The sequence below is a fragment of the Amaranthus tricolor genome, chromosome 17 (assembly GCF_026212465.1).
Source record: "Amaranthus tricolor cultivar Red isolate AtriRed21 chromosome 17, ASM2621246v1, whole genome shotgun sequence".
In the NCBI taxonomy this organism is placed as follows: domain Eukaryota; kingdom Viridiplantae; phylum Streptophyta; class Magnoliopsida; order Caryophyllales; family Amaranthaceae; genus Amaranthus; species Amaranthus tricolor.
Genome location: NC_080063.1, coordinates 4,538,749 through 4,553,763, shown reverse-complemented (window position 1 = coordinate 4,553,763; position 15,015 = coordinate 4,538,749). Strand labels below are relative to the sequence as shown.

Below are 15,015 nucleotides of genomic sequence, written 5' to 3'. Positions count from 1 at the left end.
AAAATTTTCTAAGTCCAGGAGTAAACCCGGCCGGGTATGTGGAAACCCGCCCGGGTACGCAGCTGAGCATTTTAATCTTCAATAGAGGCCTGGCCGGGTATGTGAGAACCCACCCGGGTATGAGAGGCTCACCCGGCCGGGTATGTGGAAACCCGGCCGGGTGCGTGTGGCAACTTTTTCTTCCAAATAACATCTTCAAATTCTTCTAAGTATCAAGTGCAAACCCGGTCGGGTATGTGGAAACCCGGCCGGGTATGAGAGGCTCACCCGGCCGGGTATGAGGAAACCCACCCGGGTATGAGACCTGGTCAGCACAAAAATGACCTTTGAGTAGCTTATGACCTTCCAACTTGCAAATCTCGCTCCAAGAGTCGATTCCTAGCATAATTAGAGCTTTGTACCTACAAAATAGATAAGAAACAAACACTCCAACCAAGCATAAAAACCAATAGAATATTGAGCAAAATACGCGAGAACTGCTATGAAAATACAATGGGGGCATGGTAGAAAATAATATATAAAATACACACATCAAACTCCCCCGAGCCGAACCTTTGCTTGTCCTCAAGCAAACAAGACAAGGTTCTAAGAATAAAAGTATGCTTCACCCTATAAAAGCAACATCGCAAAACGCTTGTGATCACATTCTCTCAATCAAAGCATTCAAATAGTTCAATACCAATCCAAGAGTAAAATATCATACAAGCGAATTCAAGCCTTATCACCAAGAAATAACGAGGAATCAAGAAAAGAGTTCTCACGGGTGACACTCCTCTATCTGTGGCGAGTATAAAATGTACTCGATCGCTCTCCGCCCACAAATATGCAAAAGATGTGCATATGAATCAATTTTTGTAGCCTAAAATGCTAATAAGGCACCCTCCCATCTCAACAACACTCATGTGTTTAAAGGGGAAATAATATCACTCGACCTATCGAAGTCGACTCGAAATGCAACTCATACTCTCAGATCTTGGCAAGGTATTAAATCGAGGAAGCACATATAACTGCATGATTATCAAGAAGGTCTTTATTGGGCTTGTAATGGGGTTTGGGTCAAAGGTAGGATTCAATTTGAAAATATGCGAGCTAAAAGTCTATTTTGGGGGAGCATAATCTAAAAAGTAACGTAGCCAAAAAATGAGGCGAAAACAACTCCAAATAACTTCAACTCATAACTACCGAACCAACCCAACTAATGGAAAGCACCGTCATATCATCATCAAATTATAAGAGATTTACAACTTACAAAGGCGAAAATGTACAATAAAATAAAAGATGTGAGACAAATTTTTCTTTCTTTCTTTCTTCATTTTTTTTTTTTTTTTTTTTTAATTGAAACTACATAAATATGAATAATGAAAAGATGGTAACATATGACAAACCAAGAGGATTTTTCTCCTTTTTTTTTTTTTTTTTTTTTTTTATAATTGATTGAATGAATATGAGCAATGAAGAAGATAAGCACACTCCAACAACGAGGAAATAATCAACCTAACTCAAGTACCCCATGCAACTAAATGTGAGACAAAAGACAGAATATATATTGCCTACTAACCGATCAAATGCTCCCCCAAGCTAGACTTGGGTTGATAAAATAGGGTCAAAAAGGTTTACAATGTGGTTAGTTATGAAAGAAAATGTAGGGCTTAAAATAAAGGATCAAATGGCAAATAAAATAAAGAATCAAATGGCAAATAATGTCTTTGAAAACAATGTTACATGGCTTCTAGCAAATGAGGGCCTTCTATCATGCTCATCACGCAATTACATAGCTAACAAGACCAGTACCAAGCCAAAATGGAGATCAGTGATACACCAGGAACTAATCACTCAAGAAGGAAATAGTGAGATAGAAATCAAAGTCCAAACCCTTACAAGGTAAACTCTTCCTTGTTCCAAACAATAGATAATAATGCTCAAAAACACAAGTTTCAATAATACAAATGAATCGGAAAAAGAACCCAAAAGTCTACAATGACCAGTCTCCGCAATCACAAGTGTTAAAAATTTCAACCATAGGGCACAGGGAAACATACTTTGTCAAAAAGATCCAAAGGCGCATCAAGGGAGAAAGAAATACATTACAACTAAGAAAGCAATACAATATTTTTGGTCACATGTAAACTCCCACTCCTAATGAGTGGTACAAACCATGCAACAATCCTAAGAAAGCAATAAAAATACTTAAAGCTAAATTATGAAAAGAGTTGGGAAGATCTCACCAATTAACTTCCTAATGCAAGCTGAAGTACAGAAAATCGTCACGTTATCCAAAGTGTGACTTGCAAAAGAACCTGCAAAAAGGAGAGAAGCAACCAACTCCGACCAAAAAAAACTACACTAAAAGCAGTAGAATATATACAAGAGAGTGTTCAAAGCAACAATCAAGATCCCCCCCAAGCTAAATCAAGCACTGTCCTCAGAGTTTGAGAGGGAGGCAAGAGCCCACTAACCCATGGGGTCAAAGTCATTATCCTGCTGCTCATCATCATCGTCATCATCCTGATAGGTAGGAGGGGGAGAATACCAATCAGGATACTGAACATCGGCATGAAAATGACCTTGCTGATGATGGTAGTCAAGCAGTGGTCGAAAAGCAGCCTGAGATTGGAGCTCGAAGTGAGTGAATCGAGTGTCCAAAGAGGTCAATTGGGCGGCCATTTCCCGCTGAGACAATTGCATCGCATTGAAATTATCGATCATGAGCTGTTCAAAAGGGGAGTACCCTTGGGGAGCCACCGGAGGTGGTCCCAGCGGAGGTCCCGTACGAGTTCCGGAGGACTCAGCAGGAAAAGCCGCAGGAAATAAGTAATGAGCCCGGTTGGGCTCCAAAGTTGGTAAATCCTCTGTCGGCATATCAATATAAAAGGGGGGACGGGAATGAATTTTCCACCGAAAACCCCCCTGACTACCCTCCACCAAATAACCACATTGACAAAGGTGCTGTAAGGACAATAAACAATCAGCAAGAACAACCGCATCATCAGGAATTTTAAATTTAGTCGCGATGCGAGTGACCAAACCCCCAATAACAACATCCTGGCTCGAAGAAAGTGCATGGCGGGAAATGGATAACAGGTGTTTCCAAAGGAAAACAGGAATGTTAATATTGATATCTGTCTGTCCCGCCAAGAAATACTTAGCCAAAATGTTTAAATCCAAACTACGAGCAGAGTGAGGGTCGGCTCGACCAAACAAACAAGTACTGAAGAATTTCAAACACACACGCACACATGCATGATGAACTTGATTAATATGCATGTGTGATGTGTTAACATTGGTCAGTCCAGTTAAACGACGAAATAATTCACATGCCTCACCCCCTTGGGGTATTCGCAAATCTCCTCCCGTAGGGAGGCCAAAACATTTAGCTAATTGCGAAATGGTCAAGGAAAAATTCCGGTTGTGCAGCCGAAACCGCAACTTAGGTTTGCTCCTATCACTAACATCTTCCCACAATGAACTCACAAATTCTAATGTAAGATGCTCATGAGTGTTATGACATGCATTAAACAAAGTAGACAATCCAAGAGAAGCAAATAAATCACGGGTGGGTTCGAGAATACCTAATCGTTCGAGTGCCGAACGATCGATCCACTTAGATGACACAATGCGCCCTTTGAGATGTTGAAACTTTTGTCGTTGATCCTCATTGCAGAAAATAACGTCGGGAAAATCCTCATCGCGCTCAATGTCTGGAACTATAGGTTGTGAGCTGGACCCCGAAGCTCGTGCCCGCTTGCTTGCCATTGCACTCCCGGTTTTTTTTTTTTTTTTTTTTTTTTTTGAAATTTTTTTGAAATTGATGGGTGAATGAGTAGAATAAAATAATGGGTAAGAAGAAAGTAGTAGGAATTGGGTTAATGTAGTTGGAGGGTGAAAATTAAAAATAAAAAGAGAAATGTGTAAAGATTGAGATTTGAAGGAATGGGTGAAATTGATGAAAAAGAACTAGTGAATGGAAAAGAGAATGAGAAGAGGATGAGGATGGGGAAATTTTTAGGTATTTTTGATGAATGAAAAGTGGAAAATTTGAGGAAAGAGAGTTAGGAAAGTTGAGAGTAATGGTGGAAGAGAGAGAAAATGATTGAGGAAGAAGATGAAGTGGTGAGTGAAGTGTGAATGAGGGAAAGGAAAGAAAGAAAAAAAAAATATAACCGGTGAGGGAGGAGACCGGACCCGGGCGGGTTTGGGTGCAGAAGAAAAACCGGGCGGGTGAGCAGAAACCCGGGCGGGTCCGGGTAGTGTTTCTTTTTCTTCTTTTAACCTGGAGAATACCCGGGCGGGTGAGGAGAAACCCGGGCGGGTCCGAGCACTTTTTTTTTCTTTTTCTTCTTTTCTTTTCTTTTCTTTTTTTTTTTTTTTTTTTTTTTTTTTATAATTGATGTGAACTCTGAAATCGGGTTACCTCCCGACAAGTGCTGGTTTTTAAGGTCCCGCACGACCCTTTTGTTCAACCAACTTAAGAGGATGAAGAAGGATGAAGGTGGATAACTTCCATCGTTCCAACAACATTTCCTTCATGGTAAAGCTTTAAACGTTGTCCATTGACCTTGAAAACATCACCTTTTTCATTTTTCAATTCCATGGAGCCGAACTTATGCACATTAGTAACCAAAAAAGGACCAGACCATCTAGACTTTAGCTTTCCGGGAAAGAACTTGAGTCGAGAATTGAACAATAACACCTTATCTCCCTTTGCAAACTCTCTTGGGAAGATCTTCTTATCATGCCATTTCTTAGTTTTCTCCTTGTAAATCCGAGCACTGTCATAGGCGGACAATCGAAACTCATCTAACTCATTAAGTTGAAGAAGCCTCTTCTCCCCTGCTAACTTGTTATCCATGTTAAGCTCGCGAATTGCCCAATGAGCTTTGTACTCTAACTCGACGGGAAGATGACAGGACATCTTCCCACAATGAACTCACAAATTCTAATGTAAGATGCTCATGAGTGTTATGACATGCATTAAACAAAGTAGACAATCCAAGAGAAGCAAATAAATCACGGGTGGGTTCGAGAATACCTAATCGTTCGAGTGCCGAACGATCGATCCACTTAGATGACACAATGCGCCCTTTGAGATGTTGAAACTTTTGTCGTTGATCCTCATTGCAGAAAATAACGTCGGGAAAATCCTCATCGCGCTCAATGTCTGGAACTATAGGTTGTGAGCTGGACCCCGAAGCTCGTGCCCGCTTGCTTGCCATTGCACTCCCGGTTTTTTTTTTTTTTTTTTTTTTTTTTTTTTAAAATTTTTTTGAAATTGATGGGTGAATGAGTAGAATAAAATAATGGGTAAGAAGAAAGTAGTAGGAATTGGGTTAATGTAGTTGGAGGGTGAAAATTAAAAATAAAAAGAGAAATGTGTAAAGATTGAGATTTGAAGGAATGGGTGAAATTGATGAAAAAGAACTAGTGAATGGAAAAGAGAATGAGAAGAGGATGAGGATGGGGAAATTTTTAGGTATTTTTGATGAATGAAAAGTGGAAAATTTGAGGAAAGAGAGTTAGGAAAGTTGAGAGTAATGGTGGAAGAGAGAGAAAATGATTGAGGAAGAAGATGAAGTGGTGAGTGAAGTGTGAATGAGGGAAAGGAAAGAAAGAAAAAAAAAAATATAACCGGTGAGGGAGGAGACCGAACCCGGGCGGGTTTGGGTGCAGAAGAAAAACCGGGCGGGTGAGCAGAAACCCGGGCGGGTCCGGGTAGTGTTTCTTTTTCTTCTTTTAACCTGGAGAATACCCGGGCGGGTGAGGAGAAACCCGGGCGGGTCCGAGCACTTTTTTTTTCTTTTTCTTCTTTTCTTTTCTTTTCTTTTTTTTTTTTTTTTTTTTTTTTTTTTATAATTGATGTGAACTCTGAAATCGGGTTACCTCCCGACAAGTGCTGGTTTTTAAGGTCCCGCACGACCCTTTTGTTCGACCAACTTAAGAGGATGAAGAAGGATGAAGGTGGATAACTTCCATCGTTCCAACAACATTTCCTTCATGGTAAAGCTTTAAACGTTGTCCATTGACCTTGAAAACATCACCTTTTTCATTTTTCAATTCCATGGAGCCGAACTTATGCACATTAGTAACCAAAAAAGGACCAGACCATCTAGACTTTAGCTTTCCGGGAAAGAACTTGAGTCGAGAATTGAACAATAACACCTTATCTCCCTTTGCAAACTCTCTTGGGAGGATCTTCTTATCATGCCATTTCTTAGTTTTCTCCTTGTAAATTCGAGCACTGTCATAGGCGGACAATCGAAACTCATCTAACTCATTAAGTTGAAGAAGCCTCTTCTCCCCTGCTAACTTGTTATCCATGTTAAGCTCGCGAATTGCCCAATGAGCTTTGTACTCTAACTCGACGGGAAGATGACAGGACATCTTCCCACAATGAACTCACAAATTCTAATGTAAGATGCTCATGAGTGTTATGACATGCATTAAACAAAGTAGACAATCCAAGAGAAGCAAATAAATCACGGGTGGGTTCGAGAATACCTAATCGTTCGAGTGCCGAACGATCGATCCACTTAGATGACACAATGCGCCCTTTGAGATGTTGAAACTTTTGTCGTTGATCCTCATTGCAGAAAATAACGTCGGGAAAATCCTCATCGCGCTCAATGTCTGGAACTATAGGTTGTGAGCTGGACCCCGAAGCTCGTGCCCGCTTGCTTGCCATTGCACTCCCGGTTTTTTTTTTTTTTTTTTTTTTTTTTTTGAAATTTTTTTGAAATTGATGGGTGAATGAGTAGAATAAAATAATGGGTAAGAAGAAAGTAGTAGGAATTGGGTTAATGTAGTTGGAGGGTGAAAATTAAAAATAAAAAGAGAAATGTGTAAAGATTGAGATTTGAAGGAATGGGTGAAATTGATGAAAAAGAACTAGTGAATGGAAAAGAGAATGAGAAGAGGATGAGGATGGGGAAATTTTTAGGTATTTTTGATGAATGAAAAGTGGAAAATTTGAGGAAAGAGAGTTAGGAAAGTTGAGAGTAATGGTGGAAGAGAGAGAAAATGATTGCGGAAGAAGATGAAGTGGTGAGTGAAGTGTGAATGAGGGAAAGGAAAGAAAGAAAAAAAAAATATATAACCGGTGAGGGAGGAGACCGGACCCGGGCGGGTTTGGGTGCAGAAGAAAAACCGGGCGGGTGAGCAGAAACCCGGGCGGGTCCGGGTAGTGTTTCTTTTTCTTCTTTTAACCTGGAGAATACCCGGGCGGGTGAGGAGAAACCCGGGCGGGTCCGAGCACTTTTTTTTTCTTTTTCTTCTTTTCTTTTCTTTTCTTTTTTTTTTTTTTTTTTTTTTTTTTTTTATAATTGATGTGAACTCTGAAATCGGGTTACCTCCCGACAAGTGCTGGTTTTTAAGGTCCCGCACGACCCTTTTGTTCGACCAACTTAAGAGGATGAAGAAGGATGAAGGTGGATAACTTCCATCGTTCCAACAACATTTCCTTCATGGTAAAGCTTTAAACGTTGTCCATTGACCTTGAAAACATCACCTTTTTCATTTTTCAATTCCATGGAGCCGAACTTATGCACATTAGTAACCAAAAAAGGACCAGACCATCTAGACTTTAGCTTTCCGGGAAAGAACTTGAGTCGAGAATTGAACAATAACACCTTATCTCCCTTTGCAAACTCTCTTGGGAAGATCTTCTTATCATGCCATTTCTTAGTTTTCTCCTTGTAAATCCGAGCACTGTCATAGGCGGACAATCGAAACTCATCTAACTCATTAAGTTGAAGAAGCCTCTTCTCCCCTGCTAACTTGTTATCCATGTTAAGCTCGCGAATTGCCCAATGAGCTTTGTACTCTAACTCGACGGGAAGATGACAGGACATCTTCCCACAATGAACTCACAAATTCTAATGTAAGATGCTCATGAGTGTTATGACATGCATTAAACAAAGTAGACAATCCAAGAGAAGCAAATAAATCACGGGTGGGTTCGAGAATACCTAATCGTTCGAGTGCCGAACGATCGATCCACTTAGATGACACAATGCGCCCTTTGAGATGTTGAAACTTTTGTCGTTGATCCTCATTGCAGAAAATAACGTCGGGAAAATCCTCATCGCGCTCAATGTCTGGAACTATAGGTTGTGAGCTGGACCCCGAAGCTCGTGCCCGCTTGCTTGCCATTGCACTCCCGGTTTTTTTTTTTTTTTTTTTTTTTTTGAAATTTTTTTGAAATTGATGGGTGAATGAGTAGAATAAAATAATGGGTAAGAAGAAAGTAGTAGGAATTGGGTTAATGTAGTTGGAGGGTGAAAATTAAAAATAAAAAGAGAAATGTGTAAAGATTGAGATTTGAAGGAATGGGTGAAATTGATGAAAAAGAACTAGTGAATGGAAAAGAGAATGAGAAGAGGATGAGGATGGGGAAATTTTTAGGTATTTTTGATGAATGAAAAGTGGAAAATTTGAGGAAAGAGAGTTAGGAAAGTTGAGAGTAATGGTGGAAGAGAGAGAAAATGATTGAGGAAGAAGATGAAGTGGTGAGTGAAGTGTGAATGAGGGAAAGGAAAGAAAGAAAAAAAAAATATATAACCGGTGAGGGAGGAGACCGAACCCGGGCGGGTTTGGGTGCAGAAGAAAAACCGGGCGGGTGAGCAGAAACCCGGGCGGGTCCGGGTAGTGTTTCTTTTTCTTCTTTTAACCTGGAGAATACCCGGGCGGGTGAGGAGAAACCCGGGCGGGTCCGAGCACTTTTTTTTTCTTTTTCTTCTTTTCTTTTCTTTTCTTTTTTTTTTTTTTTTTTTTTTTTATAATTGATGTGAACTCTGAAATCGGGTTACCTCCCGACAAGTGCTGGTTTTTAAGGTCCCGCACGACCCTTTTGTTCGACCAACTTAAGAGGATGAAGAAGGATGAAGGTGGATAACTTCCATCGTTCCAACAACATTTCCTTCATGGTAAAGCTTTAAACGTTGTCCATTGACCTTGAAAACATCACCTTTTTCATTTTTCAATTCCACAGAGCCGAACTTATGCACATTAGTAACCAAAAAAGGACCAGACCATCTAGACTTTAGCTTTCCGGGAAAGAACTTGAGTCGAGAATTGAACAATAACACCTTATCTCCCTTTGCAAACTCTCTTGGGAGGATCTTCTTATCATGCCATTTCTTAGTTTTCTCCTTGTAAATCCGAGCACTGTCATAGGCGGACAATCGAAACTCATCTAACTCATTAAGTTGAAGAAGCCTCTTCTCCCCTGCTAACTTGTTATCCATGTTAAGCTCGCGAATTGCCCAATGAGCTTTGTACTCTAACTCGACGGGAAGATGACAGGATTTTCCGTACACAAGCCGGTATGGGGAGGTGCCAATAGGTGTTTTGAAAGCTGTTCTGTAGGCCCAAAGCGTGTCATCAAGCTTCATACTCCAATCTTTCCTAGACTTTGCAACCACCTTTTCTAGTATAGATTTGATCTCGCGGTTGGAAATCTCAACTTGACCGCTTGTTTGGGGATGATATGCAAGTCCAGTACGATGATAAACTTCATACTTCTTGAGAAGAGAATCTAACTTTCGTTCATGAAAATGCGAACCACCATCACTAATGAGAGCTCTAGGAACCCCAAATCTCGGAAATATGACCTTGCTTAGAAGCCGGATGACCACTTTAGAATCATTGGTGGGAGATGCGATTGCTTCGACCCACTTAGAGACATAGTCGACAGCGACCAAAATGTAGCAATTCCCATTAGAAGATGGAAAAGGTCCCATATAATCGACACCCCAAACGTCAAAAATTTCGACCTCAAGAATACCAGTTTGGGGCATCTCATGCCGCCTCGAAATGTTGTCGGTCCTCTGGCAAGAATCACATGACATAACAAAAGACTGAGCATCCTTGAACATCGTGGGCCAAAAGAAACCAGACTCATTCAGCTTGCAAACGGTTTTATCTGGCCCATGATGTCCCCCATAGGGTGAGCTGTGGCAGCGCTGGAGGATCCCATGGACCTCCCACTCAGGAATGCACCTGCGATAAATTCCATCTGCACACTCACGAAAAAGAAAAGGATCATCCCAAAAATAATATCTAACATCATGCAAGAACCTTTTCTTTTGTTGGTAGGACAAATCAGGAGGCAAAATGCCGCCTACCATATAGTTAGCATAATCTGCAAACCACGGACCCTGTGATGTGACTGCAAACAACTGATCATCAGGAAAAGAATCATCAATAGAGGAGGAGATCTTACCATCATCATACCTGATTCTAGACAGGTGGTCTGCAACTACATTCTCTGCTCCTTTCTTATCACGAATCTCAATATCAAACTTCTGAAGTAAGAGAATCCACCTAATAAGCCTTGGTTTGGCTTCCTTCTTAGCAAGAAGGTACTTTAAAGCTGCATGGTCAGTATACACAATAACCTTGGAACCAAGAAGATATGATCTAAATTTTTCTAAGGCATAAATAACAGCTAAAAGTTCCTTCTCTGTGGTGGCGTAGTTGACCTGAGCCTCATCCAAAGTATTGCTAGCATAATAAATGGCATGCAAGACCTTGTCCTTTCTTTGCCCGAGCACAGCTCCAACCGCAAAATCACTTGCATCGCACATAATCTCGAATGGGAGTTCCCAATCGGGAGGGCGAATGATGGGTGCGGTTATGAGAGCTTGCTTTATCCTGTTAAAAGACTCAGCACATTCCTCAGTAAAGTCAAAAGGTGCATCTTTAAGAAGAAGTTGGGTTAGTGGTTTAGCAATTTTAGAAAAATCTTGAATAAAGCGGCGGTAAAACCCCGCATGACCAAGAAAACTCCTTACCCCTTTCACATTGACTGGTGGTGGTAATTGCTCAATCACCTGTACCTTGGCTCGATCTACCTGTATGCCCTTATCAGAAATAATGTGGCCAAGAACCACACCCTCAGTCACCATAAAGTGACACTTCTCCCAATTTAAAACCAAATTACATTCTTCACATCTTTTCAAAACTTTAGTGAGATTAGCCAAACAAGATTCAAAAGAAATACCATATACACTAAAGTCATCCATAAAAACTTCCATGATAGACTCTATGAAATGAGAAAAAATGCTCATCATGCAACGCTGAAATGTAGCTGGTGCATTACATAACCCAAATGGCATTCTACGATATGCAAAAGTACCATAAGGACAAGTGAATGTTGTCTTCTCTTGGTCATCAGGATGAATGGGAATTTGGAAGAATCCAGAATAACCATCCAAATAACAAAAATATCTATGACAAGCTAACCTTTCAAGCATTTGATCAATGAAGGGGAGAGGGAAATGATCCTTATGAGTAGCTAAATTCAGTCTCCTGTAATCAATGCACATGCGCAAACCAGTGACAGTTCTAGTGGGAATTAATTCATTTTTATCATTTTTAACAACAGTCATCCCACCTTTTTTTGGAACCACTTGCACAGGACTTACCCACTTAGATGCAGCAATAGGAAAAATAATGCCTGCGTCAAGTAGTTTCAATACCTCACTTTTCACGACTTCTTGCATGTTAGGGTTTAAGCGCCTTTGTGGTTGAATACAAGGCTTGTGATCTTCTTCTAAATGAATCCTATGCATGCAAAAGTCGGGACTAATACCTTTCAAATCATCAACACTATACCCAATGGCCTTCTTATGATTTTTCAAAACATCTAAAAGTTGGGAAAGCTGGGCATCATTGAGTGTAGTGCTGACGATAACAGGATGGAGCTCTTGCTCATCAAGAAAAACATACTTAAGATGGGAAGGGAGAGGTTTTAGTTCGGGCTTCTTTACCTCAACTTTGCATACAGGCCGAACTAACCTCTGCACTCTCTTGCCTTTGCTGTGACTAAGCTCTTCATTACAAAGAGCTTGTTCAATAGCATCAATTTCAGTCTTCCAAATGCTAGCATCACCTGTAGAAGATTCAAGACAAAGAACGGCCTCCAAAGGATCTTTCATAAGAGTTAGGGGCAAGTTATCATGACAAATCACATCAACTACATCAATAGCATAGCATTTTTCCTCAAGCATGGGACCTTTCAAAGCATTGCTCAAATTGAAAGTTATATTGTCATCCCCCACAGAAAGTGTAAGTCTACCATTTTTCACATCAATAACTGCTCCTGCCGTATGAAGGAAAGGTCTTCCTAAAATAATAGGAATTTGTCGATCTTCCTTCATATCAAGAACAACAAAATCAACAGGGATATAAAACTTACCTACCCTAACAGGGACGTCCTCTAAAATACCCAAAGGATATTTAACAGAACGGTCGGCCATTTGTAAAGTAATATTGGTAACTTTTAGATCTCCCATTTTCAGTTTAGAACAGACAGAAAAAGGCATTACACTGACACTAGCTCCTAAATCACATAAAGCTTTATCAATAAACAGTGTCCCAATGTGACAGGGGATGGAGAAACTACCAGGATCTTTCAGTTTTGGAGGGGATTTGTTTTGTAGCAAAGCACTACATTGTTCAGTAAAAGCAACTGTTTCCACCTCACTAAAGGCTCTTTTCCTAGTCAATATGTCCTTCATGAATTTAGCATAAGCAGGCACTTGTGTGATTAATTCAGTAAACGGAACTGTTACCTGCAAATTCTTAACTACCTCCAAGAACTTACCGAATTGTTTGTCAAGCTTGCTCTTTACTTGGCGGTTGGGAAAAGGAAGTGTGATGGGAGGCACTTGCAATGCCTCTTCTTTTGCTTTCTCTTTCTCGTGCACTGCCTCAGAAGGTGCTTCATCAATAACCACTTCAGGAATGCCCACTTCTTTCGAATTTGACTCTTCATTGTGAGGCATGGGCGGCTCATCATAACTCAACCCGCTTCTTGTAGTGATTGCATTGGCGGTCTCCTTGCCATGTGGTTGAGTGGGTTGGCCGGGCAATGCTCCTGCTTGTCTAGAGGAGCTAGATGCAGCCAATTGAGCAACTTGAGTTTCAAGCATTTTATTGTGAGTACCGAGTTGCTCAAGCTGTTTGGCCATTTGGGCCATCATGTTTTTCAACTCCCCCAATTCGGATTGGGGTTGTTGGTTCTGAAAATGCTGCTGTTGATGGCCTTGAGGAGGCCTTTGGAAACCGGGTGGTCCTTGATTGGGCTGATATTGCTGATGTTGCCCATAATGTTGTTGTGGTGCTTGTGGTGGAAAATGTTGTTGTTGAGGATTTAACACATTGTTACTGCGATATGACAGGTTAGGATGATTCCGAATTCCAGGATAGTAGCTATTGTTGTTGAAAGGAGGACGAGCTTGAAAAGCATTGACTTGCTCTGGCACCCCCATAGCTCCATTGGGATTAACGGAACACTCCATTAGAGAATGACCATGCACACCGCAATAATCACAAGCAACTCCACCTTGGCTAGAGGTAGCCATAGCATTGACGGGCATAGATGTATTAGCATTCATGCGCATCCCATCAATTTTCGCATTCAAAGCTGAGATTTGTGATGATAGAAGGGAATAAGTTTCAACTTCATGCTTCCCCTTCCTTGGTGCTTGAGCTGCGTGCCTAGATGAGCTATTCCATTGATTTTCAGCAAGAGTATCCAAGAGTGAAATAGCCTCAGAAGTTTGTTTGTTCATGAAAGAGCCGCCAGCCGCACCATCTACCATCCTCTTAGTCTCATTATCAAGACCATTATAAAAAGATTGCATAAGAAATTCCTTCTCTATACCGTGATGAGGGCACATATATTGGTAATCTTTGAATCTCTCCCACGCATCATGAAAAGTCTCCCCCGCATCTTGTGAGAAACTATAGAGCTTAACTCTGTAGTCATGAGTCTTATAACCGGGATAATACTTCACTAGGAAAGCATCAGACAATTGCGCCCAAGTAGTAATGGTGTTTGGAAGAGAGTTATACCAACGTTGAGGCTTGCCTGCCAAAGAGAAACGAAAGAGGTACAAGTAGAGCTCGTCGTCAGTCATCCCAGTAATCTTTTGTAGAGAACATGCTTGAAGGAATTTCTGCAGATGATCGACGGGTTCTTCATTGTCAAGACCATAGAACTGATTTCCCGTGATCATATTCATAACATGGGATTTGATGTCAAAGTTTCCAGCATTAGTAGTCGGCATCCTAATCCCCGCGGTAACATTGCTAGCCTTGGGCTGTGTAGACTGCCTAAGAGTTCTCTCGGGAGTCTGAGCCGCCATGTCAAGAGATCGAGAGGCCTGTTGAGCTTGTTTACGAGCCTCCGCCCTCCTTTTCTTTGCACTTGCGTGTGTTTTACGAGCAGTTGCCTCAACCTCAGGATCAAAAAACAAAGGTTGCTTGTTGGTACTCCTGGTCATGCACAAAAAACACTAAAACAAACGTAAATACGCTCGAAGAACAGTTGTTCTTCGAGTGGGTTAGCAAAAGCAAACGCTAAATTCAAAAAGTAAAATTGTTGCCCTTCCCCGGCAACGGCGCCAAATTTTGATAGGTCGTTTTACTACCAAAAATAATTCCTAATTCACCTAACTAGTATAGTTGGGAAAGTAGGGTCGAACCACTGTGGAAGGACAAATGAAGTTACAATTTAAATTAAGTTCACTATTGTTAACGATCAAATGTTGGATTTTTGGTTATCTAAGTAGAACGCAAAAATAAGAGATGAATAGAATTCAATAATTAAAAACCTAAGGCTAAAAGGATCCACTATGCATAGATCATGATTCATGAACAACAATTGGGATAGGAATGAATATAGGCGAAGGAAGATGTTGCTTTCGCAAACAAATTCGACAATTAAACAATAAAACAAGCTATCGCGATTAAAGCTTAATTGTTCAAAGAAGGAAATCGTTCACTCAAACTCGCAACTCTCGCTTATAGAATTGAGCGAATAAAACTTGCAAATTGGCCAAACATGCAATCAATCTAGAACCCATCAATTGAATCACCTAAACAAACCAAATTTAAATCCTAAAATCAAACAAGAATCATGACCTTTTGCATAGTTTCACCAAACCCTAGAAATAAAACTACTCACTAAGCATATTAAAACTAACAAGAGATTCAACAATTAAATTCATGGAG

The 15,015-nt window shown here is 40.6% G+C and overlaps 3 protein-coding genes and 1 non-coding gene across 4 annotated transcripts; 1 reads left to right on the top strand and 3 right to left on the bottom strand.

Annotated features, from left to right (window-relative positions):
- Positions 1–4,465: 4,465 nt before the first annotated feature.
- LOC130804537 (uncharacterized) lies at positions 4,466–4,849 on the bottom strand. Its single transcript, XM_057669005.1, has one exon. The coding sequence runs from the start codon at positions 4,847–4,849 to the stop codon at positions 4,466–4,468; it is 384 nt and encodes a 127-aa protein (XP_057524988.1).
- Positions 4,850–5,931: 1,082 nt separating this feature from the next.
- Positions 5,932–6,315, bottom strand: LOC130804536 (uncharacterized). Its single transcript, XM_057669004.1, has one exon. It carries the CDS (start codon positions 6,313–6,315, stop codon positions 5,932–5,934), a length of 384 nt encoding a protein of 127 aa, XP_057524987.1.
- A 1,082-nt stretch (positions 6,316–7,397) lies between these two features.
- On the bottom strand, positions 7,398–7,781 carry LOC130804535 (uncharacterized). The gene has a single exon (XM_057669002.1). It carries the CDS (start codon positions 7,779–7,781, stop codon positions 7,398–7,400), a length of 384 nt encoding a protein of 127 aa, XP_057524985.1.
- Positions 7,782–13,659: 5,878 nt separating this feature from the next.
- Positions 13,660–13,767, top strand: LOC130804918 (small nucleolar RNA R71). The gene has a single exon (XR_009040097.1). It is a non-coding gene; the product is annotated as a small nucleolar RNA R71 (small nucleolar RNA).
- The last annotated feature ends 1,248 nt before the right edge of the window (positions 13,768–15,015 follow it).

Coding starts and splice junctions, on each gene's coding strand:
- LOC130804537 (XM_057669005.1), bottom strand. CDS start 4,849: ATGGATAACAAGTTAGCAGGGGAGAAGAGGCTTCTTCAACTTAATGAG.
- LOC130804536 (XM_057669004.1), bottom strand. CDS start 6,315: ATGGATAACAAGTTAGCAGGGGAGAAGAGGCTTCTTCAACTTAATGAG.
- LOC130804535 (XM_057669002.1), bottom strand. CDS start 7,781: ATGGATAACAAGTTAGCAGGGGAGAAGAGGCTTCTTCAACTTAATGAG.